The following is a 22,078-nucleotide window of genomic DNA, read 5'->3' on the forward strand; positions in this document are numbered from 1 at the left end:
TTAGATGCATTGTCTAATTGAAACAGTTACCTGTGTCTGTGTGCCAGGTGTGAAGGTGGAGGCATCTAAATTCACAAAAACCAATGTAGTTAGTGCCTTCAATGGAGTAGCCAGACCAGGACACAGGAGAACTGTGTTCGAATCCCTGCTTGGCCCTGAAATGCCATTGGGTGATCTTAAGCCTCTCCTCCTCTGCCTGGCCTACCTCATAGGGCTGTGGTGATGGGAAGGAAGGAGAGCCATGCATTTAGCCCTGATGTCGCTGGAAGGAATGGATGGGGTGTGAATGTTAAAATACTCATCAGCCATTGAGCTTATCCTGCAAGGGCAGCGAAGGCGCTTTCTGGGCCCTGGAGCTGTTCTTTTCGCCAAGGGAGGAGGAGCAAGAGCGCCTCTGAGCATGTGGGAGGCCCCCTGTCCTTCCCTACTGAATCCCTCCGATAAAACTGAGGCTTGGCCTCCCCTGACAGCTGGCTTTGAGACCCACCCAAATCTCAGAAACTCGGGATTTCAGAGATTAAATAAAGAGCATGACTCACTTTTGGATTTTGGTGGCTTTTTTGTTTTGGTGACAGCGAAAGAAATCCCTTGGGCTCAGGAGAGAAGGAAAGCACGGGGGTGAACCTCCCCCCCCCCCAATAACAAGGATCACAATTATTAATACATCAATTAAAAAAATGTCCCATTCAACACAGGAAGGTTTTCTTTTTTTTTTTTTCCTTTGCAAAGTCAGCCTAAGCAAAGCCAACACTCGCCCGTCTAAAGCCGCCTCCGCTTCTTGACCCGCGCGGGGGAACGAGGCTGGACTACAACTCCCATCGGCCCCGGCCAGCGCACGGTGGGGATGCTAGGGTTTGGGAGTCACTAGCCCCCATCGAAGGGGATGAAAAAAGAGATAGAGGTATTTGACCTCCGATATTAAAACGAGCTCCCCCCTCCTCCTCCTCCTCCCCTTTAAGGCGATTGTTTTGGGGAGGAGCCGAGAAGCAGCCGGTGCCGCAGTGCCTGCCGGGAAGGCTGCGAGGCCACCGGTGGCTGGAAAAAAAAGAGCAGAGAGAGAAAGGACGGCGGCTGAGCAGGCGAGGAGCCGCACCGGCGAGGGCGGGAGCGAGCGAGCGAGTTGCGCGCGCACCCAGGTAGGATGGAATCTCCGAGGGTGGGGGGAGGCGGGCTGTCTACCCCCCCTCGGGAGGGAATGGTATGTGCCCCCCCCACCTAGAAATAGGACCCTCTGTAGAATAAATAGAATGAAAGGAGGCTCTTTTATTTTTAGGGGGCTTCAGAATAGGAGCCCCCCCTAAAAAATGAAGGACACCCCCCTCTCTCTCTCCAGGAATGGGGCATTCTGGAATCAGGACCTTTCCCCCCCCCTTCCAATGCACATAAACAGGACCCCACTGTTTTTTGGGGGGGGGATTTTTCCTAGCAATTGGATCCCTAAATATAAAAAGGGGGGGTTAGAGAGAAGGGATCCCCAAATCAGCAGGCACTTGTAAAAAAGGGGGGAGAAAGAGGGTGAATGTGTTTGGGGATAAAGGGGGGGGTGTCTTCCTCTTAGGGGTCTGGAGGGAGATGGGGGGAGAAAGGGAGGCTTAGGGTTAAATAGGATGGGGAGGGCCCCCAGAAAAACCACCCCACCAAAGGGGGTGAGGTGAGAGGGTCTCCCAAGCCAAAATGCATTCCTCAAATAGGAAGGGGGAGACAGGGAGAGAGTGTGGGGTGTGGGTTGCACAGAGATTATTCTTTCACCCCCCCCAAAAAAGAGGGGGTTAGGGATACTGGGGTCCCCCTCCCGAGCCGGCCTTCCTGGGGGGGGGGGCTGGGACACCCATGGGTGGAGAATGTAGATTTTTGTCCTCCCGGGTGGGCCTTTTCTTAGCCCAAGGACTTTGCGGCAGAAGGAAAGGTTGGGGGGGGAACTCATCCAGGGGGGGCTTCCCCATGTAGGAATATTGGAGGGGCTACGTGGTTTTCTTCCAATGGACTGATGGGGGGGAAAGGCCTTCGGAAGAAGAGGCAGGAAGATGGGGGGACTCCCCTACCCCTTCCAAAGTGTCTCTCCCCTCCCCAGAAAGCCCCCACAGGCTAAATTAAAAAGTGGGGTGGAAAGAAGGGGTCGGTTGAGCCTTCCGAAGCATAAAGAAAGAGGGATGATGATGGTATGATGCTCCCCTCAAATAGGATTGTCTGGAAGGCAAAGGGCTCCCCCACACAGCACGTCCCCCCCCAAGATAAGGGGGGGAATGAGTTCTCAGGAGGGCCTGGATATTGGGGTGCACTTAAAAGAAGAGGGTGATTTAAAATGTGGGGTGGCTCCTTAAAGTAAAACAAAATTAAATTAAATTTTAAAAATCCTAAAGGTTGAACCCATTCTTTCAACCCTGAAAAGAGGTGATAGGGGAAAGCAGGATTGTCCCCCCCCCCCAAAGGAAGGGGGGTAGGGTGAGTAGAGGGAATTTCCCCCCACCCACTTCGCCCATCAAGTCAAAAGGATTCCTGAAAATAACGAGAATTGGAGACAATAAGAGCTCCTTAGAAGAAATACGAAGGACCTAGAAGTCGTGGGAAGAAAATACGTCTTGGGGTGGCAGGAATCCGAAACCCCCCCAAAAAGAGGGTAAAAAGGCTTCTAGAGATTTTTGGGGGGGGAGGATTGAAATGAGAAAAGGCTTGCAAAAGTTCCTTTAAATACAGGAATCAATTATTAGACCGTTTTTAACAGGGGAAGTGTATTCCAAGAAGGTGACGTGGGAATGGGTGGGGTGACGAGACCCCGAAAGAGGTCATTCAAATTTGGGCCCTTTTCACCTTTCCCCGATAAGTCATGGGGTGGGAGAGAATAGCTAGCCATCCTGCTAGTGCGGGGGGGGGGGGCTTTCGGAGGTGATCTTAACGCCCCGCTACATGCCTTCCATGGGGAAAATGTGTGAAAATTAGAGATAAACACCCCCATTTCTAGTGTTGGAAGAGTTATTTAGGGAATAAACCCCGTCTTCTGTGCTTAGAAAATGTGTTTTGTGGGAGCAGTCCCGGGATTTCTGCAATTTTGGACATGGGGGGGGGGAAATCTCTGCTTTCATTGCGATCCCAAAGAGAGGGTCTACGTGTGCGCGCAGACACACACACATACACAGATTGGTGTCCCATAAAGCCCAGTGGAAAGGGGTTTTGAGTTGGAAACACACACACCCCACTATCAACCTCGGGGACCCCCGTGGGGTGCTGCAGGCGAAGCCGAAAGGGGGCACCCCGTTTTCCTGGGAAAGTGCATGTAACCGAAGAGGGGAGCGAACGAAGGGGAGGGGGAAAGCAGGAAGACCCTCCCTGTAATAAATTAGTGGTGATCCGCATTTCAAATTTAGAGGGTGATCCTTTTTCCCTCTATTGAAGGGCTTCGTTGCGATGATCCTACCTGTGCCCCCCCTAAATGGGAGGAGAAAGGAGGAGAGGGTTTAAAGGGTGGAAATCGGGCCAAAATTAGGAGCGGAAGAGATTTAACCACGACGGACCGAGTGATCCGTGGAAGCCCAAAGCATCCTCAATTGGTCCCTCCCGTCTTCCTCCCACCTTAAATGCCTCCGGAGACTAGAGGGACCAGCCGCCCTCCAGCGATTTCAAAGAGAGGAGGCGAAATCTGACCAGGTTACAGGATCTTCTTCCCCCCCCTTCCCTGCAGGACCCCACAAAAAGACCCCAAAGTAGGCCCCTCCACCCACCTTTCCAATGGCAAGGAAGAGGAATAAATAAGGCGTCAAGAAAATCCCAAGGAAAGTGCAGAAGATGCTCCAAGACCCGCTTGGATTTTGACGATGCTCCTTTCTCCTCTCGGCCTGTCGCGCGTGTGAAGGCATGAGAAAGGAGATAAGTTGACCTCTTTCGGAAGAGGGGGGTACGTCCACCGGCTCCCCATCTTTCTTCCTCCTGATCTTCATCCGAGGGGCCCCCCATTTCCCAGTTTCCGTCGAGCGTTTTCCTTTGGCCTGCCGGGGTGGACGTTGTTGAAAGAAGCCGGCCGAGGTGATGGGAAATGTTGTCCCCGCTCTTTGGGGCATTATTTTGCTGCGGGGTGGGGTGGGGTGGGCAGATCTGGAGGATCAAAAGAGGATCTGAAATATTTCATGAAGTTTCATTAGAGGAGGGAAAGCGAACCAGAAAAAAAAAGGGGGGGGGGATAATCCTTTTATGAATCATTACAGCTGAGGACCCACGTGGGTGCATCTGAGTTATGGCATCGTCTGCGTGGTTTCCAGTTCATGCTCGGATGAGTCATTTTGGGGCCCCCCCCAAAAAGGAGGGGATTTAAGGACAAAAGGGCAGGTGGGTCAAGAGGCTGAGTTTGAGGAATGGAGTTCGGGTAAAACTGGGGCAATCCGTACATGCGGTTCTGTAGGTTTAGGGGTGAAAGTTGGTTTTTGGTGGCGATGTGGGGGGGCAGAGAGAGGGTCTGGAGTCTCCTCTCCTGCCCGGCTGGCATCTCGGCTTAGGTTTGCCGGGCACGGCACTTTTCCACGCCGCATTGCGACTCTTGTCGTCCACGCCGGAGCCGGGCCACCTGCTGGGGCTGGTCGGGAACTACAAACGGCCCTCTCGGAAAGTCCGGACCGGAGGAGGTGGTCCTCCCGGCTTCCCCCCCCCGTCCTCTCTTTTGACCCCTTGACCTCTTTTCTCCCGGCTCCATCCCTTGGGGGTCAGGTTAGCAACCAGCTTGTGGCTTTCGCCCGAAAGTTGGACTTCTGAGTCCACGTAACGCAATTGGGGGTGGGTGGGTGGGCAGGCTTTGCCTCCCTTTGAGCGCCCCTCTTTTCGTGGCACGCCCGTCACTGGGATGCGGAGTTTCCTTGTGATGTTGTCCATCCGTTACCGCCCCATACTGTTTATACAGAGGTCAGATCCTACTGGTTTTTTTTGGGGGGGGGACTTGCTTTCTAAAAAGCACATTTTGGAAGGGGATCCTTGTACTGGTCCCGGTTCTGTGGGGAAGGCGGGGGGAATAGGAGCATGTTTAAGGGTTGGGAGCACTTTCCATGCATTGCAGAACCACAGGATTTTGGCATTTTGAGGGTCCTCCTGAGGTCATTTAGCCCAACCCCTGTTTAATGGAAGTTGCAACCTCAGCGTCTCCAACAAATAATTCTCCGGCGTCTTCTGAAATACCTCTCCCGAAGGAGAGCCGCCCCCCACCTGAGTTAATCTCCTCCTTTGCCTTGCACTGCGAGCATCTCCTCGTATTTATCCCTCTGATTTTAAGATCAGCCCCACAATAACCTCCTTCTTCCACATATTTTAAATTCCGAGGCAGCTCTGCCTTGGTGAGTTTCTGGTGTGTGTGGGGGGGGTAAGATTTGAACGGGGAACTTCTGATAGTATGTGCTGGATCCCCTCAGGAACAAGTATGGATCAGTATAGATTAGAAGGATTGCTCATCCATGTGCTTAATATATATATATATAAAGAATGAAATAAGCATTGCATCAAAATAATAGAATGTGTTTATACGAGTCCTACTGCTCCCAGGTTTGTTGGGCTGTAAAGAAAAAAAGCAGAAACCTTTCTTTGGAGAAAGAGAATAAGGTCATAATTGTAATTATAATTATTTTTTGTTTGCTTTATTGTTACTCTTTTGTTTGACCTTATTGATAATTGCCCAGGATCGTGCTTTGTGCTCATCGGGCAGCATTAAAGCCAAATTATAATACAATACCCTGTTTCCCTGAAAATAAGACCTAACCTGAAAATAAGCCCTAGTATGATTTTTCAGGATGCTCATAATATATACACCATACCTCCCCCAAAATAAGCCCCAGTGAAGTGAAACCCCACCCTCCACCCTTGCGCAGCAACCAGAAGATGATGACATGACTGTAATTGAATCAATGTAGATTGTACATGAAAAAAAAATTAAGCATCCCCTGAAAATAATGCGTTTTTGGAGCATAAATTAATATAAGACCCTGTCTTATTTTCAGGGAAACACGGTATAATATAATGTAATGTAATATTAATAGCATCCCTCTGATTTGCGATGGGGATGATTCTCTCTACCGAGACGGTGTCTCTCCTGTCTTTCTCCTTCGGCGAAGGTCCCGAGATGGCGACTGTGCTGTATCCTCGCGAGGAGAAGCTGGAGAAGATGAGCCAGGATGAGATCGTGCTGGGCACCAAGGCGGTGGTGCAGGGCCTGGAGACGCTGCGCTCGGAGCACCGCTCCCTGCTGGCCGCTCTGCTCGAGACGGTCAACCGCCTGGAGCAGCAGCCGGAAACCACCGCCACCGTCGCCCAGGAGAAGGCGAACGTCCTGCGGAAGTCCCTGGAAGCCATCGAGCTGGGCCTTGGGGAAGCTCAGGTGGGTCCTCGAGGCAGACGTCGTCGCGATGGGGATGGGCTACCCCTCCCAGCCTTCCTCCTTGTGGGCTGCGCTTGATGGGACCTGTAGTCCTTTTCTCTACCTCGTATATATAACTAAGTGCTATCTTTGGTCCTGTAGATCCCCAACCTTGGGACTGCAACTCCCATGATCCCCTCACCCTCCGTTCCGCCTGCTAGAACGGATCAGGGCTACCCAATCCTCCCTTTTGTCTTGAGACCAGTTGGTTCCCAACCTTGGGGAAACCCAGAGGTTCTTGGACTACAACTCCCAGAAGCCTTCACCGGGAGCTGTGCTGGCCAGGATTTCTGGGAGTTGTAGTCCACGCACGACCCAAGGTTGGGAACCCCCATTTCTTCCTTGAGTGTGTCGGTCTTCTTCCGGTTATTTATGAAACGGGGTGCCCCCGTCTTCTCGGCGCTGGGGGATTGGTCGGCAGCCGAGGATCGAGGGGGCCGTTTCCCGACGATGCCTCTGGTTCCAGGTGATCATTGCCCTCTCCAGCCACCTGAGCGCGGTGGAGTCGGAGAAGCAGAAGCTGCGGGCCCAGGTGCGCCGGCTGGTCCAGGAGAACCAGTGGCTGAGGGACGAGCTGGCCGGCACCCAGCAGAAGCTGCAGCGCAGCGAGCAGTCGGTGGCTCAGCTGGAGGAGGAGAAGAAGCACCTGGAGTTCATGAACCAGATCAAGAAGTTTGATGAGGACGTTTCTCCGTCGGTAGGTGGGCGCTTCGGCCCTCAACGCTTTTCTTGGCTTGGCCTGCGTTGGGAGGGAAGGAAGGAAGGAGCTAATGATGGAAGGAAGGAGCTAATGATGGAAGGAAGGAAGGAGCTAATGATGGAAGGAAGGAGCTAATGATGGAAGGAAGGAAGGAGCTGATGATGGATGGATGGAAGGGAGGAGGGAAGGAAGGAGCTAATGATGGACGGAAGGAGCTAATGATGGAAGGAAGGAAGGAGCTAATGATGGAAGGAAGGAGCTAATGATGGAAGGAAGGAAGGAGCTAATGATGGAAGGAAGGAGCTAATGATGGAAGGAAGGAAGGAGCTGATGATGGATGGATGGAAGGGAGGAGGGAAGGAAGGAGCTAATGATGGACGGAAGGAAGGAGCTGATGATGGATGGAAGGAAGGAGCTGATGATGGATGGAAGGAAGGAGCTAATGATGGACGGAAGGAAGGAGCTAATGATGGAAGGAAGGAAGGAGCTGATGATGGACGGAAGGAAGGAGCTGATGATGGATGGAAGGAAGGAGCTGATGATGGATGGAAGGAAGGAGCTGATGATGGATGGAAGGAAGGAGCTGATGATGGATGGAAGGAAGGAGCTGATGATGGATGGAAGGAAGGAGCTGATGATGGATGGAAGGAAGGAGCTAATGATGGACGGAAGGAAGGAGCTGATGATGGATGGAAGGAAGGAGCTGATGATGGATGGAAGGAAGGAGCTGATGATGGATGGAAGGAAGGAGCTGATGATGGATGGAAGGAAGGAGCTGATGATGGATGGATGGATGGAAGGAAGGAAGGAAGGAAGGAAGGAAGGAAGGAAGGATGGAAGGAAGGAAGGAAGGAAGGAAGGAAGGAAGGAAGGAAGGAAGGAAGGAAGGAAGGAGCGCATGGATGGATGGATGGATGGATGGATGGATGGATGGATGGATGGATGGATGGATGGATGGATGGATGGGAGCCAGCTCTGAACACAGTTGTTTTAAAGTAGGAGTGACAAATTTGATGTAAAGCCTTGGGATTTGGCTTGCTTGCTTGCTTTTTTTAATTGTTTATAATGCAAAGTCCTGGGATTTCTTTCTTTCTTTCTTTCTTTCTTTCTTTCTTTCTTTCTTTCTTTCTTTCTTTCTTTCTTTCTTTCTTTCTTTCTTTCTTTCTTTCTTTCTTTCTTTCATAAAGTCCTGAGGCTTGACTTAATTTTACTTACTTATGTATAATGCAAAGTACTGGGATTTGGCTTAATATTTATTTGTTTGTTTGTTTGTTGATAAAGCATGCTGCTTATATACTGCCTTATTGCATGTAAAGCAGTCTCTGAGCAGTTGACAGGTTAAGTATGCAGGCCACACATGTTTATTTATTTACTTACTTACTTGTTTAAAGTATCTTTACCCCGCCTTTCTCCTTAAAAAGACCCCAGGCAGCTTCTGTTATTGAAGAGACAATATTTAAAAGCAAAAGGCGAGTATACGAATATTTAGAAAGAAATAAGCAAGTATTACATTCAAAATGGCAATTGAAATCAATACAAAAAACACATTGAAAAGCAACAGAGCACAAGTTTTTGTCGCAGAAACCAGGGCTGGGCAAAGCACGCCCTTCCGGCGTCCTTGGGCTGCTAACTGGCTTCAATTTCAGCTGTGCTTCCTGAGGCAGAGGTGGGTGTTCGTCCAACATCTGGAATGCAGGTGTGTTCTCTTTGCTGCTATGAGTGAAGGAAGGGAAGTGAACAGGAAGTGGGTCGATCTTGAGCGATGGTTCCCAACCTGGGGTCCCCAGATGTGCTTGGACTACAACTCCCAGAAGCCTTCGCTCCTCGCTCTGCTGGCCAGGAGCTGGAAGTCCAAGAATATATGGGCGGACCCCAGGTATTCCGATCTTGAGGATTTGGTGAGTCCTCCAACTCCGATGAAGAGGAAGGCGGCGTTCTGCCCGTCTCCTGTCCTGCCATGTATATATGACATTCTCAGCTCTACGTTTCTCTGTTCCCAGGACGAAAAGAGCGGAGACTCAAACAGAGAGACTTTAGATGACATTTTCCCCAATGACGATGACCAGGGACAAGGTAAGTGGCGGCCAGCCTGCTTCCGTAAAGCCCTGCAAGTGTCGCGCTTATCCTTCCGTTTTTCCACCCCTTTCATTCCCAAGGCATCTAGTGGAGGCAACATCTTGTGGCAGTCAGTTCCTCAGGAAAGCAGTGCATCTTGGGGAAAGGACATTCAGTACACATTTTGTTTGTTTGCTTTCTTTGAGCCTATTGAATGTACAGTAGGATCCCCCCCTTATCTGCGGGACCAGATTCACTTATCCAGGGCCTGAAAATATTAAAAGAAAAATCCTAGAAATATATATATTTCTAAATATGAAATTATTAGAACTGGCCATTAGAGGGAGCCAGAGACCATGCTTTGTAATATGTTTGCTATCATCTGCGTTTTTCAGTATCCACAGAGGGGCCTTTAAACCAGTCCCCACCAATAACAGCGCCCCCTACCGTATGTGGGTAACCCTGGTTGGTTTGGGTTGATTTTTGTTTGCACCTTGAGAAACCCTGTATAAGTCAGAGGCCGTGAGACGGTAGGGAGAGCCGGTGGTCCAGGCAATTGGGGCTACCTCTGTCTGTCTGTCTGTCCGCAGGGCAGGCCCACAACCGCGGAGACGCGGCGGCGCAGCACGGCGGTTACGAGATCCCGGCGCGCCTGCAGACGCTCCACAACCTGGTGATCCAGTACGCCGCCCAGGGGCGCTACGAGGTGGCCGTGCCGCTGTGCAAACAGGCCTTGGAGGACCTCGAGAAAACCTCCGGCCACGACCACCCTGACGTGGCCACCATGCTGAACATTCTCGCTTTGGTGTACAGGTGCGAGAGGCGACGGGGAGGGGGAGGGGTCTTGGGTCTCGACTTTTATCAATGACCTCGGCGTTTAAAGCAGGGAGATGATCAACGTCCAGAGGTTTAGAGAGCCTGCCCACCTCCAACTTTGGAGCTTAGAGAGACTCGAACCTGGGACCCGAAACCATTCCCAACCCAATCATTTCCTCCTAAAAATGGAGGTGGGTTTGGGGGTCTCTACGGGCCAGATTTTTAATTTAAGGTTTGTTAGAATTAGATTGCTTAAAGCTAAAGGCTGCAATCTGACCCCAGGAGGTGACGTGAGTCTCTCAAGCTACACATGGTCTACTCCTGTTTTAAAAACCAAATGTCTGGATCTCCCCGCAAGGGATGGGCATGTGAGCCGTACAGTTGAATGCCCGCTTATATTGTGGGGATGAACAAAAACTTATAGCCAAGCTCCCTGCATTGTAGATAGATAGCTTGTCAGGGAGATGCTCTGTCTGACTTTCCGCTTGACATTCCTGGGTGCCTTGAAAGACTATTTAAGCGTGGGCAGAACATTCTCTACCCCCCCCCCATAAGAGTCTGACCTGGTACATTCTCGAAGCGGACCCTACCACGTGCAGGGGGGGGGGCTGTTCTTGTGCCGTTCCAGTATGCGTCTTTGTCCCTGCAGGCAGAAAGATCAACTTGTTCTCTTCTCCAACTAGGGACCAAAATAAGTATAAAGAAGCCGCTCACCTCCTCAACGACGCTTTGGCCATCCGGGAGAAGACCCTGGGGAAGGACCATTGCGCGGTGAGTTGCGCGTTTTCCGGGCACGATCCAGCGGGAGACGAAAAGAGCTCCCCCTCGGCAGTGCAGTCATGCCTAACTTGGGCAACCCTTCTGCCCCTATTTTGGAATATTTGGGGTTCTGGGAGACAACATGGAACATGTGGAGGGCTGATGTTTTCCCTGGCTGCGGTTCCTAATGTACCATAGGCCGTGTTGTCCACAGGGGAACGATTCCAAGCCCCCCACCATGGCCACAGTAAAATGCAGAAGGATCAAATGCTATACGTTGCAAGTTCTTGGTCTGCCGCTCCCAAAAATCCTGGGCAGCATAGGTGGCGAAGAAAAGGCTTCTGGGAATGTTAGTCTCAAGAACATCCGGGGGGCCCTAGTTTGGGAACTGCGGCTTTAGAGCCTCTCATAACCACCACTTAAGATGTTTCAGGTTTGCCACAACCATGAGGACTAGCCTCTTTGCTGCTAAAACCGAAAGGAAGCTAAGAGGTCCCGTGTTCCTGCTATTCCTTTGAATCCCCCTTACCCTGGAAGTGCACCACCGTTCTGGGGATGCCACAAAGCAATCATCCCAGAGAGCCGGGAGCTGTATAGCGTTCATAGCCGTCCGTTTTTCGCACTCAGGTAGCCGCCACCCTCAACAATCTGGCCGTGCTGTACGGGAAGCGGGGGAAGTACAAGGAGGCCGAGCCCCTGTGCAAGAGAGCCCTGGAGATCCGAGAGAAGGTATTTTCCGACGGAAACCATGATCGGTTCTTATTTGATTCCCAATAAATATCCTTGATGCCAGTGGGGCATTACATTGAACAGCAAACGGGCCGACGTGGCTGCTTTCAGCACCAGGCTTCCACAGACGCGCTGTTTCCAACAGATAACAGAGAGGAAAAAGAGTTCAGAGCAAAGAGGCGGGTCTCTCTTTGAATTCAGAGGCAGGGAAGGACTGATTGGTTAGTGCTGCTAGTGATTGACAGCCCCCCCGCCCAACCGAGTAAAGGCAGCCTGCGAGGTTGCAGAAACTCCTGATGCGGTTCTCCCCTTCTCCTCACCAGGTGTTGGGGAAGTACCACCCGGATGTCGCCAAGCAGCTGAACAACTTGGCCCTCCTGTGCCAGAACCAGGGCAAGTACGAGGAGGTGCAGGACTACTACCGGCGCGCCGTGGAGATCTACGAGTCCTGCGTGGGGCCGGATTACCCCAGCGTGGCCAAGACCAAAAACAACCTGGTGAGGGGCGGGTGGTCATGGTTGGCTTTACGTGCCCATCGGGGAGGAGAGAGGAAGAGAGAGAGAGAGAGAGCAGGAGTGGGGGATTCTCCTTGGACTACAACTCCCATAATCCTTCAACAGCTGGGGGGGTTGGGGGTTCTGTCTATCTATCATCATCTGTCTATCTATCATCATCATCTATCTATCATCATCTATCACATCATTGTCTTCTATCTTTCTGTTTACCGTCATCATCTTCTATCTATCTATCTATCTATCTATCTATCTATCTATCTATCTATCTATCTATCTATCTATCTATCTATCTATCTATCTATCTATCTATCTATCTATCTATCTATCTATCTCATCATCATATTCTATCTATCATCATCATCTATCATCTTTTTTTCTATCATCATTATCATATTCTATCATAATCTATCATTATTTTCTATCATCATTATCATCGTATTCTACCTACCTACCTACCTACCTACCTACCTACCTACCTACCTACCTACCTACCAACCATCATCATCATTTTCTCTTTTTCTCTCTCTGGCATACCGTGATGATTAGTGATAAACACCACCAGTGAGACTAACATAAAACAAAACACATTCAAATGTAATAAAAGAAACACCACATACAATCCAGACAAAAAGCCATCAGAGAAATCGACAAATCCGAACAGAGTTCCAATCCAGAATCCAATCAGGAATCCCAAGAAGTCATGCTTCAGAGCCGCGGCCACCAAAGTGCAGGGAAGGGAACCGGTTTTACCACGATTTCACTCACGCTAAATGTTGCATTTTAACTGTGCAATATTATATATTAGTAACACTTGTTAACTATTTTAAGCGGGGGAAACTATCTATATTCGTGTATGAATACCCAATGTAGTGGATAGAGTGACGGACTAGGACTCAGGAGACCTGGGTTCGAATCCCCACTCACCCACGGAAACTGACTGGGGTGTGAAACTGGTAAAAATGCTCCTTAAATGTTTCACTTACCTCAGACACACTACTAGAGTTGCTGTAAGTCAGTTCCAACTTGATGGCATATGACAGCAACATCATATTAAGAATCGCTGGAGAGCTCAGCGGTCTACGAGTCAGTGGTTGGGAGTTCAAATCCTCCCAGGGGCTCCTTGACAGGGGCTGGACATGATGATCCATAGGGTCCCTTCCAGCTGTGTGGTTCTAAGAATATTATTATTATTATTATTATTATTATTATTATTATTATTATTATTATTATTATTATTATTATTATTATTATTATTATTATTATTATTATTATTATTATTATTATTATTATTATTATTATTATTATTGTTATTCACACATCCCTATCCTATTGATCCCTTCCTCATTCCTTTCATTGTGTTTCTACAGGCTTCTTGCTACCTCAAGCAAGGGAAATACAAGGAGGCTGAAGCTCTTTACAAGGAGATCCTGACCCGGGCGCACGAGAGAGAATTTGGCTCGGTCAATGGTGAGCCCTGGAACTGATGATGGTGCTTGGGATGATTGGGAAGGATGGCTTCTCCAGAGATGGCAGAGCTTGGCTTGCAACCGAACACATTTCTCATCCTCTTGGGGATGTTTATTGGTTGGGGAACATGGTCTCTGTTTGCCTCATTCTAAATACAGTTGGACCTTCCCCATCCCCGGAATCAATATCCGCTGATTCACTTATCCGCTGCCTGAAACTGCAAAACTGAAAACCTCAGAAATTTGTATTTACAGGGTGTATTTACCAAAACTGGCCACTAGATGGAGACAGAGACCATGCAATGTATAGCACTCAATATTTATGTGATTTTTTTTTTGCATATATGGGCTTTTTGGGCCTGGGGTACAGGGAAACCCCCTAGTAAATTTCATCTCCTGCTGTTTGGACTCTGTGAATAACTGTATCTGCAGCAAGCTATTCATTCATTCATTCATTCATTCATTCATTCATTCATAATAGTTTTACTCTGCCTTTGTCCTTAAAAAAGGACCCAGGGTAACTTGCAACATTAAAAGACAGTATTTAAGAGCAACACAACAAGTGTGCAAAGGTGGCATGCGTTATTAAAAGGCAATATTTAAAGCTAAAATCGCTCAGGATAAAAATATTTAAAAGGAACAAATGCCACTCTGAGAAATGGGGCACACAAGCCAGACTAAAAACACCACCAAAGCACTGATCTATGTAAAATCCAACCGAAAAAAGATTTTGGGTAACTTTGAAAACCGTTTTCGAGCCCAACCCCAGAGGCAGGAAAATGCATGCAAGCTTTTAAGATACGCAGATCTCTTAATGACACAGGACAGAAGAAGAAGATGGATCTTTAAGTCATGTCATCTGTAATCCTGTTGTCATGAAATACGATGAAAAGGAACAGTCCCCAAGCTTCTACGTAAGGCTTGTCAGTTTATATATGATGACAGGAATCTTGGCAGTGGAGAAAAACAACACCATTTTGAGGATCTATGCTTAAGAAAACCGGTCCCTGCTGAGAATTCAGGAGCATTTTGAAGCTCACGAGCATCTTTCTCAGCAAAGAACATTAAAAGTACCTTCGCAGGCCTTCTAGTAAGGCTGGGCAAAGCGTAGCCTTCCAGATGTTGCGGGACTACAAACCCCATCAGCCCCAGAATGGTGGGGGATGCTGGGATCTGTCGTCCCACAACCTCTGGAGCCGTGCACCGCTGGTTTACGTCAACAGTGCGGCCTCTTTCCTCTTCCTGATCTTTCCGGATTGAGCCTCCCCTCCTGGTTCGCTGTCTCTGAGGATCACCGGGTCTTGGGGCTGCTGAAGAAACCGGCGTAGCCTGACGGCCTGCACAGTTGGGTGGCCGGGGCCGAGCCGGCACACCTGATGACTCAGCTTGAGAGCTGGCAGGCTTCGCCTTAAGAGTTCTTCGACCGCATTTCCCCGGAGGGTGAATCAAAGGGGCCCGGCCTCGAAACCCCACCTTGTTTTGCTCAGTCAGCCGCCTGTCCTACGAGTCCAGGAGAGGGGAAAAAAAGTCTGAACATTATCTCTGTGAAACAAAATAAAAACAGCAAATGTTCAGGCAGTAAATAGGTTCTTGTGGGAGGGAGCCAGAGCCCGGGGGGGGGGCGGCTTGGGTTTGATTTGATCTCCTCTGATACGGGAACCCTACTGAATAACAGCCTAGTCCTTCCCGTATAAACACAGATGCACACACACACACACCCACGTACTGCGTTGTTCAGTTACACATTCCAAGACACGCCACCTTCATGACACAAATAGCAAACGTCGGTATTTATTGTTAAGCGCACACAAGTTTGGGGCAGGTTGAATCCTCTTAATGACTCATTTATTTAGAATTTCCGAAGTGGCTGGGGGATTTGTATGGAGGTTTGGCTTAGAATATTGATGTTTTTAAAGAAGTAGAAGCTACTGTGTTTTCTTAAAATTATTTTTGGAGAGTTTCCTCAAAAAAAAAAAAGGCAGTATGAACTAACTCATTTCGGGACGACCATTAACCCGAGCACCTCAGCTTGGACGGTACGGCCTCCAAGGGGTGGCCCCGGCTGAGTTTTGTATCGAGGCTTGATTCCCAGTCCTGAAGCCAGTCATTTGCTGAATTAACCATTGCCCCCACCTCCCCGGCCATCTGGGGTTCACTCGTTGAAGATGGAGGGTTCAATTCCCGGCGTGTCCAGGTAGAGCTAAAAAGGGGGGGAATCTTTATAAAGTCTTGGTTCTCAAAGAAAGGAATTGATGACGAGTAACTCATTGATTGCAGCTAGTTCCTTCCGAGGGACGTTTCTACACCCTTTTGATCACATGTGCTCCTTTCCTCGCTTTTCTGTAGGAGAGAATAAACCAATCTGGATGCACGCCGAAGAGCGAGAAGAGAGCAAGGTATCGTGGTCTTTCGGGGTGTATGTGTGTGTGGATCCCCTCCATCTGTGTTTAGAACTGGGAATAGAGCCCCCCCCATTCCTGCTAATCCCTTTTCCCCTAAAGCACCGTTTTCCCAAGCTTGCGATCCCCAGATGTTCTTGGACTGCAACTCCCAGAAGCCTTTTCACCATGAGCCGTGCCGACCAAGATTCCTGGGAGTTGTAGTCCAGGAACATCTGGGGACACCAGGGTTGGGGAAACCCGGCCCTAAACCTTGTTCTCCCGTGTTCCCTTCAGGATCAGCGCAAGGAGAAGGACAGCGCCCCCTATCGGGAGTACGGGAGCTGGTATAAAGCCTGCAAGGTGGACAGGTAAGAACTGGGCCCAATGTATTAAATATACTGCCAATATATTAAAAAAAACCACACACACATCTTAATTTTCACTTAACGAATTTATTTGTTCAATTTAACACTGCAAGCCTAATTACTGGCGAAAGAGCTCCTTAAGAGCCCAACAAGATGCAAGGGTAGTGGGAGGGGGGGGGGAAGATGATGGATTTCCCACTGCAACCTCTTCTCCCACCCCGTAGCCCTACGGTCAACACCACGCTAAAAAGCTTGGGGGCTCTTTACCGACGCCAAGGCAAGCTGGAGGCGGCGGAGGCCCTGGAGGCGTGCGCTCAGAAAACCCGCAAACAGGTAAAGGAACGGTTCGAGCGACTCCTCTGGCCGCCTAAGGCGAGTTGAGGATTTCCTCCAAGTGACCAGCCTGGGATAACTGGTCTCCTGTATGACGTTGTGGGGTTTTTATCGAAAAGGAGGGTGAGGGGGGCTGTCTCCCTACCAAACCCCGGATGTGCCCATTGGAGGGGTTTTAAGAGGTGATGGGTTCGAGGATTCCCCCTCCCCTCTTTGTGCACGCTCTAGGGCATGGACGCCATCGTCCAGGGCAAAGTGGTGGAGCTGCTGAAGGACGGGAACCGTCCGGAGCCCCAGCCCAATCGGGTGGGGACGCCCGGCACAAAGAAGTGCGAGAACGGGACTGAGCCGGAGGACGGAGCAGCGGAGTGGTCTGGGGTGAGACGTGGCAACTCTTTTTTTGGTGGTGGTGGTGGTGAAGATGGAAAGGAGGAAATCGATTTTGATCTATGGGGGGAAAAAAAACAAACCAGAAAAACTCAACCGGGCGCTTCTTCTGGTTTTCCATTTCTATTTTAGCGTTTCTAGTCCTCTTGAAACCCTCGGGCAGAACTTAGGCCTCCCCCAGACCCATAAAAAAAGCCTCACCCACATTGGGAAGGTTTTTTTTTTAATCTTTCCTCCCCTGTTTCTCACTTTTCTTTCCTCTCCATCCTCCCCGTCTCTTCCAGGTGGGCTCCGGAGTCTTGCGGCGCAGCGCCTCCTTCGGGAAACTGCGCGACGCCTTGCGACGCAGCAGCGAGGTGCTGGTGAAGAAGCTGCAAGGGAGCAGTCCTCAGGAATCCCGGAACGCCGGGTGAGCCCTGCCTCCACCTCATGGCTCGGCTTCGAGGCCCGTGGTGATGGCGTTTCCCCCGGGCAGGTTTACCCTCTTCACCGGGCCATCGTTTCCATCTTTATTCTAGCCCCACCTCTGGAAAACCTTGGCAGGCATGGCATTCAAGGGGGGGCACCTCCCTTTTTTTCAAAGTCCCTAGTGTTGGGTGCTTGAAGGTAGACTGCCTCGGAAACTGGAGGCTCTGTTTCCATCGATCAGGAGCCGGAAATAACATTTTCTGCCCTGTATTGGTTGATATTTATTTAAAATATTTCTATCCGACCTTTCTCCTTAGAAGGACTCAAGGCGGCTATAGGGAATTCTTCCCTTAGGGAACTCCCATTTCCTCTCTTTTTATAGGCTAAAATGCAGAATTTCTCGTTTATAGAACAATAATAATAATAATTTTTCACACGTTATTATAAGCAGTTGCAGGTCTCAGAAATCACACCATCAGAGCTACAAATAAACAGCAATATTAGGAGCAGCATACATCCTGTATTTAACAGATATTTAGGTTTTGGGTTAAATGTTTTTATAGTTTTGATTGATAGCGACTGGTGTTTCTGAATGATGATGATGCAGATGCAGTAAGACTGCCCATATATGCAGGGGATGGGTCCCAGGCCTCCCCGCAGATGCTGAAAAACACGGATAATAGTGAACTCTATTTTAATATTGAATACTATTGGTCTCTGGCTCTCTTTAATGACCCGTTCTGGTAATTTTGTCTTTAGAAATATACATTTCTAGGATTTTTCTTTTAATATTTTAACGTTTTCAGACTGTGGATCAGTGAATCAGCGGATACTGATCCCGTGGATAGGGTGGGTCCTTCTGTGATAATAATAATAATATGTGAATGTTTTAATTTTCTCGCAGGATGAAGCGAGCCAGTTCTCTCAACTTCCTGAACAAGAGCGTCGAAGAAGAGACCGGCCAGGTACAAAATGGTTTGCCAGGCCGAGCCGTAAATGTTCCAAAAATGTCCCTCTTGCTGGGTAGGCCAAGAGCATCCTGCGCGGTTGCTAAGCAACCACCCCAAAACTGTAGGCTTTTTTTTTTGGTTGGGGAAGGAAGCAACGGCTGCTTAGCAACACTGGGATGCTTGCTTTCAGGAAGAAAGGCCTGTCGGTTGCTAGGCAACCGCCAGGCCTCTCGGCCCTTCTGGCACTTCCTGCCCTCCAACCTTCGTGGTTTCACGACTGGATCGCCACTATCATCACCAGAAAATGGGAGGCGGGGGGGGGGAGGAGAGGGTAGACCTCGGCCCGTTTTGTCCCAAATATCATCCACATCCGCTCCTGGGGCTCCCTTTGTGCTCCAGAAGCCTGGGAGAAGTGCTTTCCGTAGCCATCCTCACGATTTTAATCCTCAGTGCCTTTAGATTCCCTCTTTGCCTCATCTGACGGCACCTACCGTTTCCAGCCTTCCTCCCCCACTTTTTTTTTGGAGGGGGATCCGGCGGCACTCCTTGCCACTTGAACCTCCCATTTCCCGAATATTTCAGTGACGGCTTGTCTTTTCGCTCCCTTTGGGTTCTCTCTTCCCTCCTCCCCCACCCACCCGCCCCGACCCCCAGGTATCCAGTAGTCTCTCGGACAGCCGGGGCCTCAGCGCCAGCAACGTCGACCTGTCGCGGCGTAGTTCCCTGCTGGCGTGAATGGAAGCACCTCGGCCGGGTTTGGACCCCCCGAAGACCGGCGCCGGGGCCGGGCCATCTCGCCTTCTCCGCGCAGCTGCTCTTGCCTGTGAACACTTGCTTTCCGTGGGGCGCCGGGAAAGGCCCCCAACCCCGGCCGGCATCCTCACACAACCATGCCTGGTGGAAGGGGGTAGACCTTTCCTCACTTTGCTCACATGTACGACGCACACACACAAATTCACACAAATTCACACGTCTTCCACTCGTCGCCGGATTCTGTCGCTATCTTCATCATGGTTGTTCGGACAAGACACTCAGTGTATTGTCTTTTGCCCCCCCCCCCGGGGAGGTTTTTCGCTCTATTTTTGTCCCTGGTATGGAAAAAAAGGGGGGGGAGGCTGGCCCCAAATCGGCCGAACCCTTCTTTGGGGGGGGGGCACCGAGGTTTCACTACCGTCTTGCAAAACCGGGGATTGTGATTCTGGGGTGGAGGGCAGAAACCTGGCCACACTTTATCCGGGGTGGGGTTGAATTAAAATAAAATCAGTATCATGGTAGGAAAGGGCCAGCTTTAAAAAGGTTCAGAGACGGCTTCTTTGCAAAGAGAGAGACTGTTCGTAGCAATGCAGGGCAACCCCAGGGAAAGAGAACTACAACTCCCATGCTTCCTTGTCGCAGCCGGCGCTGTTCTCTGTTTTTGACTCTGCTTAATTGTGTGGTTTTTTTGTTCTGGACTCAGGGAGACCCTGTTAAAATTCTGATTTCTCATCCTATGTGCTTGTTCCCCCCCCCGTCCCCTTAACCTCTGCAGGTTCTCCCCATTCCGTCTGCCTGATGTTTTTAGTTTTGGTGCCCAGATACCGGTGGCCTCTTAACAGGCTCGGTCCCGTCCTGCGCGCATGTCAGCGGAGGGGCCTTTTGTGCCTACGAAAGCCTCGCCACGTCTTGCGGGGTGGTGGGGTGGGTGGAGAAGACTGTGGGATCTGTCTTGTGTCCTTGATCGGTGGCATCATCCTCCAAAAGCCCTGCTGTTCCTTCTCAAGAAGCCATGGGGTCCGTTCCCGACCGTCTTCCCTTTCCTGCTGGAACAATCAATCGAGGATGGGGTTTCCGGCGCACGGCGCTAGCCATCCCCTTGACGGTCCTTTGGGGTTCACGCGCCCCTTGATTATGGCTTAGACTAGAATCGTAGCCCTCTCTCTTATCGGGTGTTCGCGTGGGGTTTTTTGTGAAGCAGCTTGAGATTTTGCTGGCGAGGGCTTCTCCGGGAATAAGACACGGGAGAGCATTCTGCCCACCAGATCCGGGAAGGCAGTCGTGGAAAAAGCATGGATCGAAATCTCTTTCCGTGCAAGGGTAGAATCGACCACGCCACTTGTGCGTCTATTTTTTTAAAAAATCCTAGCACGCTCGGCGTTCGGTTGCTTTATTTCCTAGGCAGGTTTCTAAACTCCCCTAACGGGTGGGACATGAGAGGGGGAAGCAATTACCCTTTGTATTTATTTCTATGAATGTTTTGCTTTCTTGCCCCTAAAAAAAAAAAATAACATAGCCTTCTGTCTTTGTCATAAAGAGACACGTTGGCCGCTATTTCTTCGGCTTGCTGCTGAAGAAGGGGAGAATTTTAGCAACTGCGTCTTCTCCTGTCATGGTGAGGAGAGAGAACCTACCTCTGTTGGAATTTGCTCTTTCCTCTGCCTGGAAGTTAGATCACGGATTTTTTAAAAAAACCTGGTGTCCTCTTCCATGTCCATAGCTCAGTATTTAAGAGATAAATGATGATTTAAAACACACGCACTTACACAACCAAGGGAGTACAGTGATTTTGTTGCAACCAGTGGAAAACGTTCAAGAAATGTCTAGTTATCAATCCACACCCCTCTCCTGGAGGGGAAAAAAGATATATATATACACACAAACACAAATGGGCAGGGCCCAGCACAACATATATCGCTTGACAGTGTGTGTGTGTGCACGTACATATTGTGGAAAGAAGGCTCGGTAAACTATTCTGGGGTGGGCCGAGAGGAAGGGAAAAAAAACAGGAGAGGGGCAAATTTTGCTCTGTATTTAATTCCGTTGCTGTAGATATAAACAAATAAAGGAAAGGAAAAAAAGTAAATTTTTTCTCATCATTTTTTTCTTATGTTCACTTTGTTCGGCCTCCTGCTTATCGAAATGGCCGGCCGCCGTTCTTCCGTTGTGGAAGAATCGCAGCAAGGCAGAGGTATGAGTAAGAGAGATCCGTGTCATGATGATGAGGAGGACCACTCTCTTCTTGCGGCAGAACCGTTCTCCCTGCCCACAACAACGAGATCAACAGATTAAAGAAGCGAGGGAGGGACTGTGCATCCTTTTGAGAGAGATAAGCAAGATGAGATTATTAGTGATGATTAGTTTTATGACTTCACATCCTGTGGGGCTCACCTCTGACCATTAGGCATGCTGACTGATGCTCGGAGAGGACTTTGCGTACTCATAGATGCATGTTTTAAACATGCTTTTATTCACAATGCAGGGAGTTTGTGGATGCAGTTCTAGAAAGGGGTCTCCTTGCTCTTGTAACCAAAGCCCGGTCAAAATAATATATTTATTACACATGGTAGGACAATGGGAGAATGAGGAATTTCAGATTCTGTTAAGCACAACAGTGGTGGTTGATTTTCACAAGTCCATTTCTGTGTATAAGTACGTATTTAATGCTGCAACATAACAGCTGTATCATGGTCTCATTGATACTGAAATAAAAGTTGGCAAGTTATAAATATATTTTACAATGCCTACATGAATAAAGTATATTATTCTTAAATTAAGTATATAATTACACCTGAAATATCTGTATATATAGATGCAATATATAGCTATACACTAGCATATATATTTATTTAAGGCAATGTGTGGTATATATTTAATACAGATTATTCAATGCAATATATAAATAGTTCTGTTTGATGGCATTATTCTGTTTGTAGCCATTAGTTGTCTAATAATACGGATCATCCTCCCATCCACCACCCCACGGTGAGAGCCTGCTGGGCTTTTGCTCAGCCCAGGGTTGCGGCGCGAACTACACTTCCCAGCGTCCTGTGGGGCAGGAGCGTCGCCGGCGGGCGCG

General features: G+C 49.4%; 1 protein-coding gene across 1 annotated transcript; it reads left to right on the forward strand.

Moving 5' to 3' along the window:
* Nucleotides 1-962: 962 nt before the first annotated feature.
* On the forward strand, nt 963-21,085 carry KLC2 (kinesin light chain 2). Its single transcript, XM_020797399.3, has 16 exons — nt 963-1,136; nt 6,081-6,343; nt 6,849-7,079; nt 9,083-9,155; nt 9,728-9,950; nt 10,637-10,724; nt 11,340-11,441; nt 11,765-11,938; nt 13,324-13,423; nt 15,769-15,818; nt 16,098-16,171; nt 16,393-16,501; nt 16,730-16,879; nt 17,173-17,297; nt 18,201-18,261; nt 18,901-21,085. Exons 2-16 carry the CDS (start codon nt 6,089-6,091, stop codon nt 18,979-18,981), a joined length of 1,896 nt encoding a protein of 631 aa, XP_020653058.3. The 5' UTR covers nt 963-1,136; nt 6,081-6,088; the 3' UTR covers nt 18,982-21,085.
* The last annotated feature ends 993 nt before the right edge of the window (nt 21,086-22,078 follow it).

Source organism: Pogona vitticeps, chromosome 15 (assembly GCF_051106095.1).
Source record: "Pogona vitticeps strain Pit_001003342236 chromosome 15, PviZW2.1, whole genome shotgun sequence".
NCBI classification, from domain to species: Eukaryota; Metazoa; Chordata; class Lepidosauria; order Squamata; family Agamidae; genus Pogona; species Pogona vitticeps.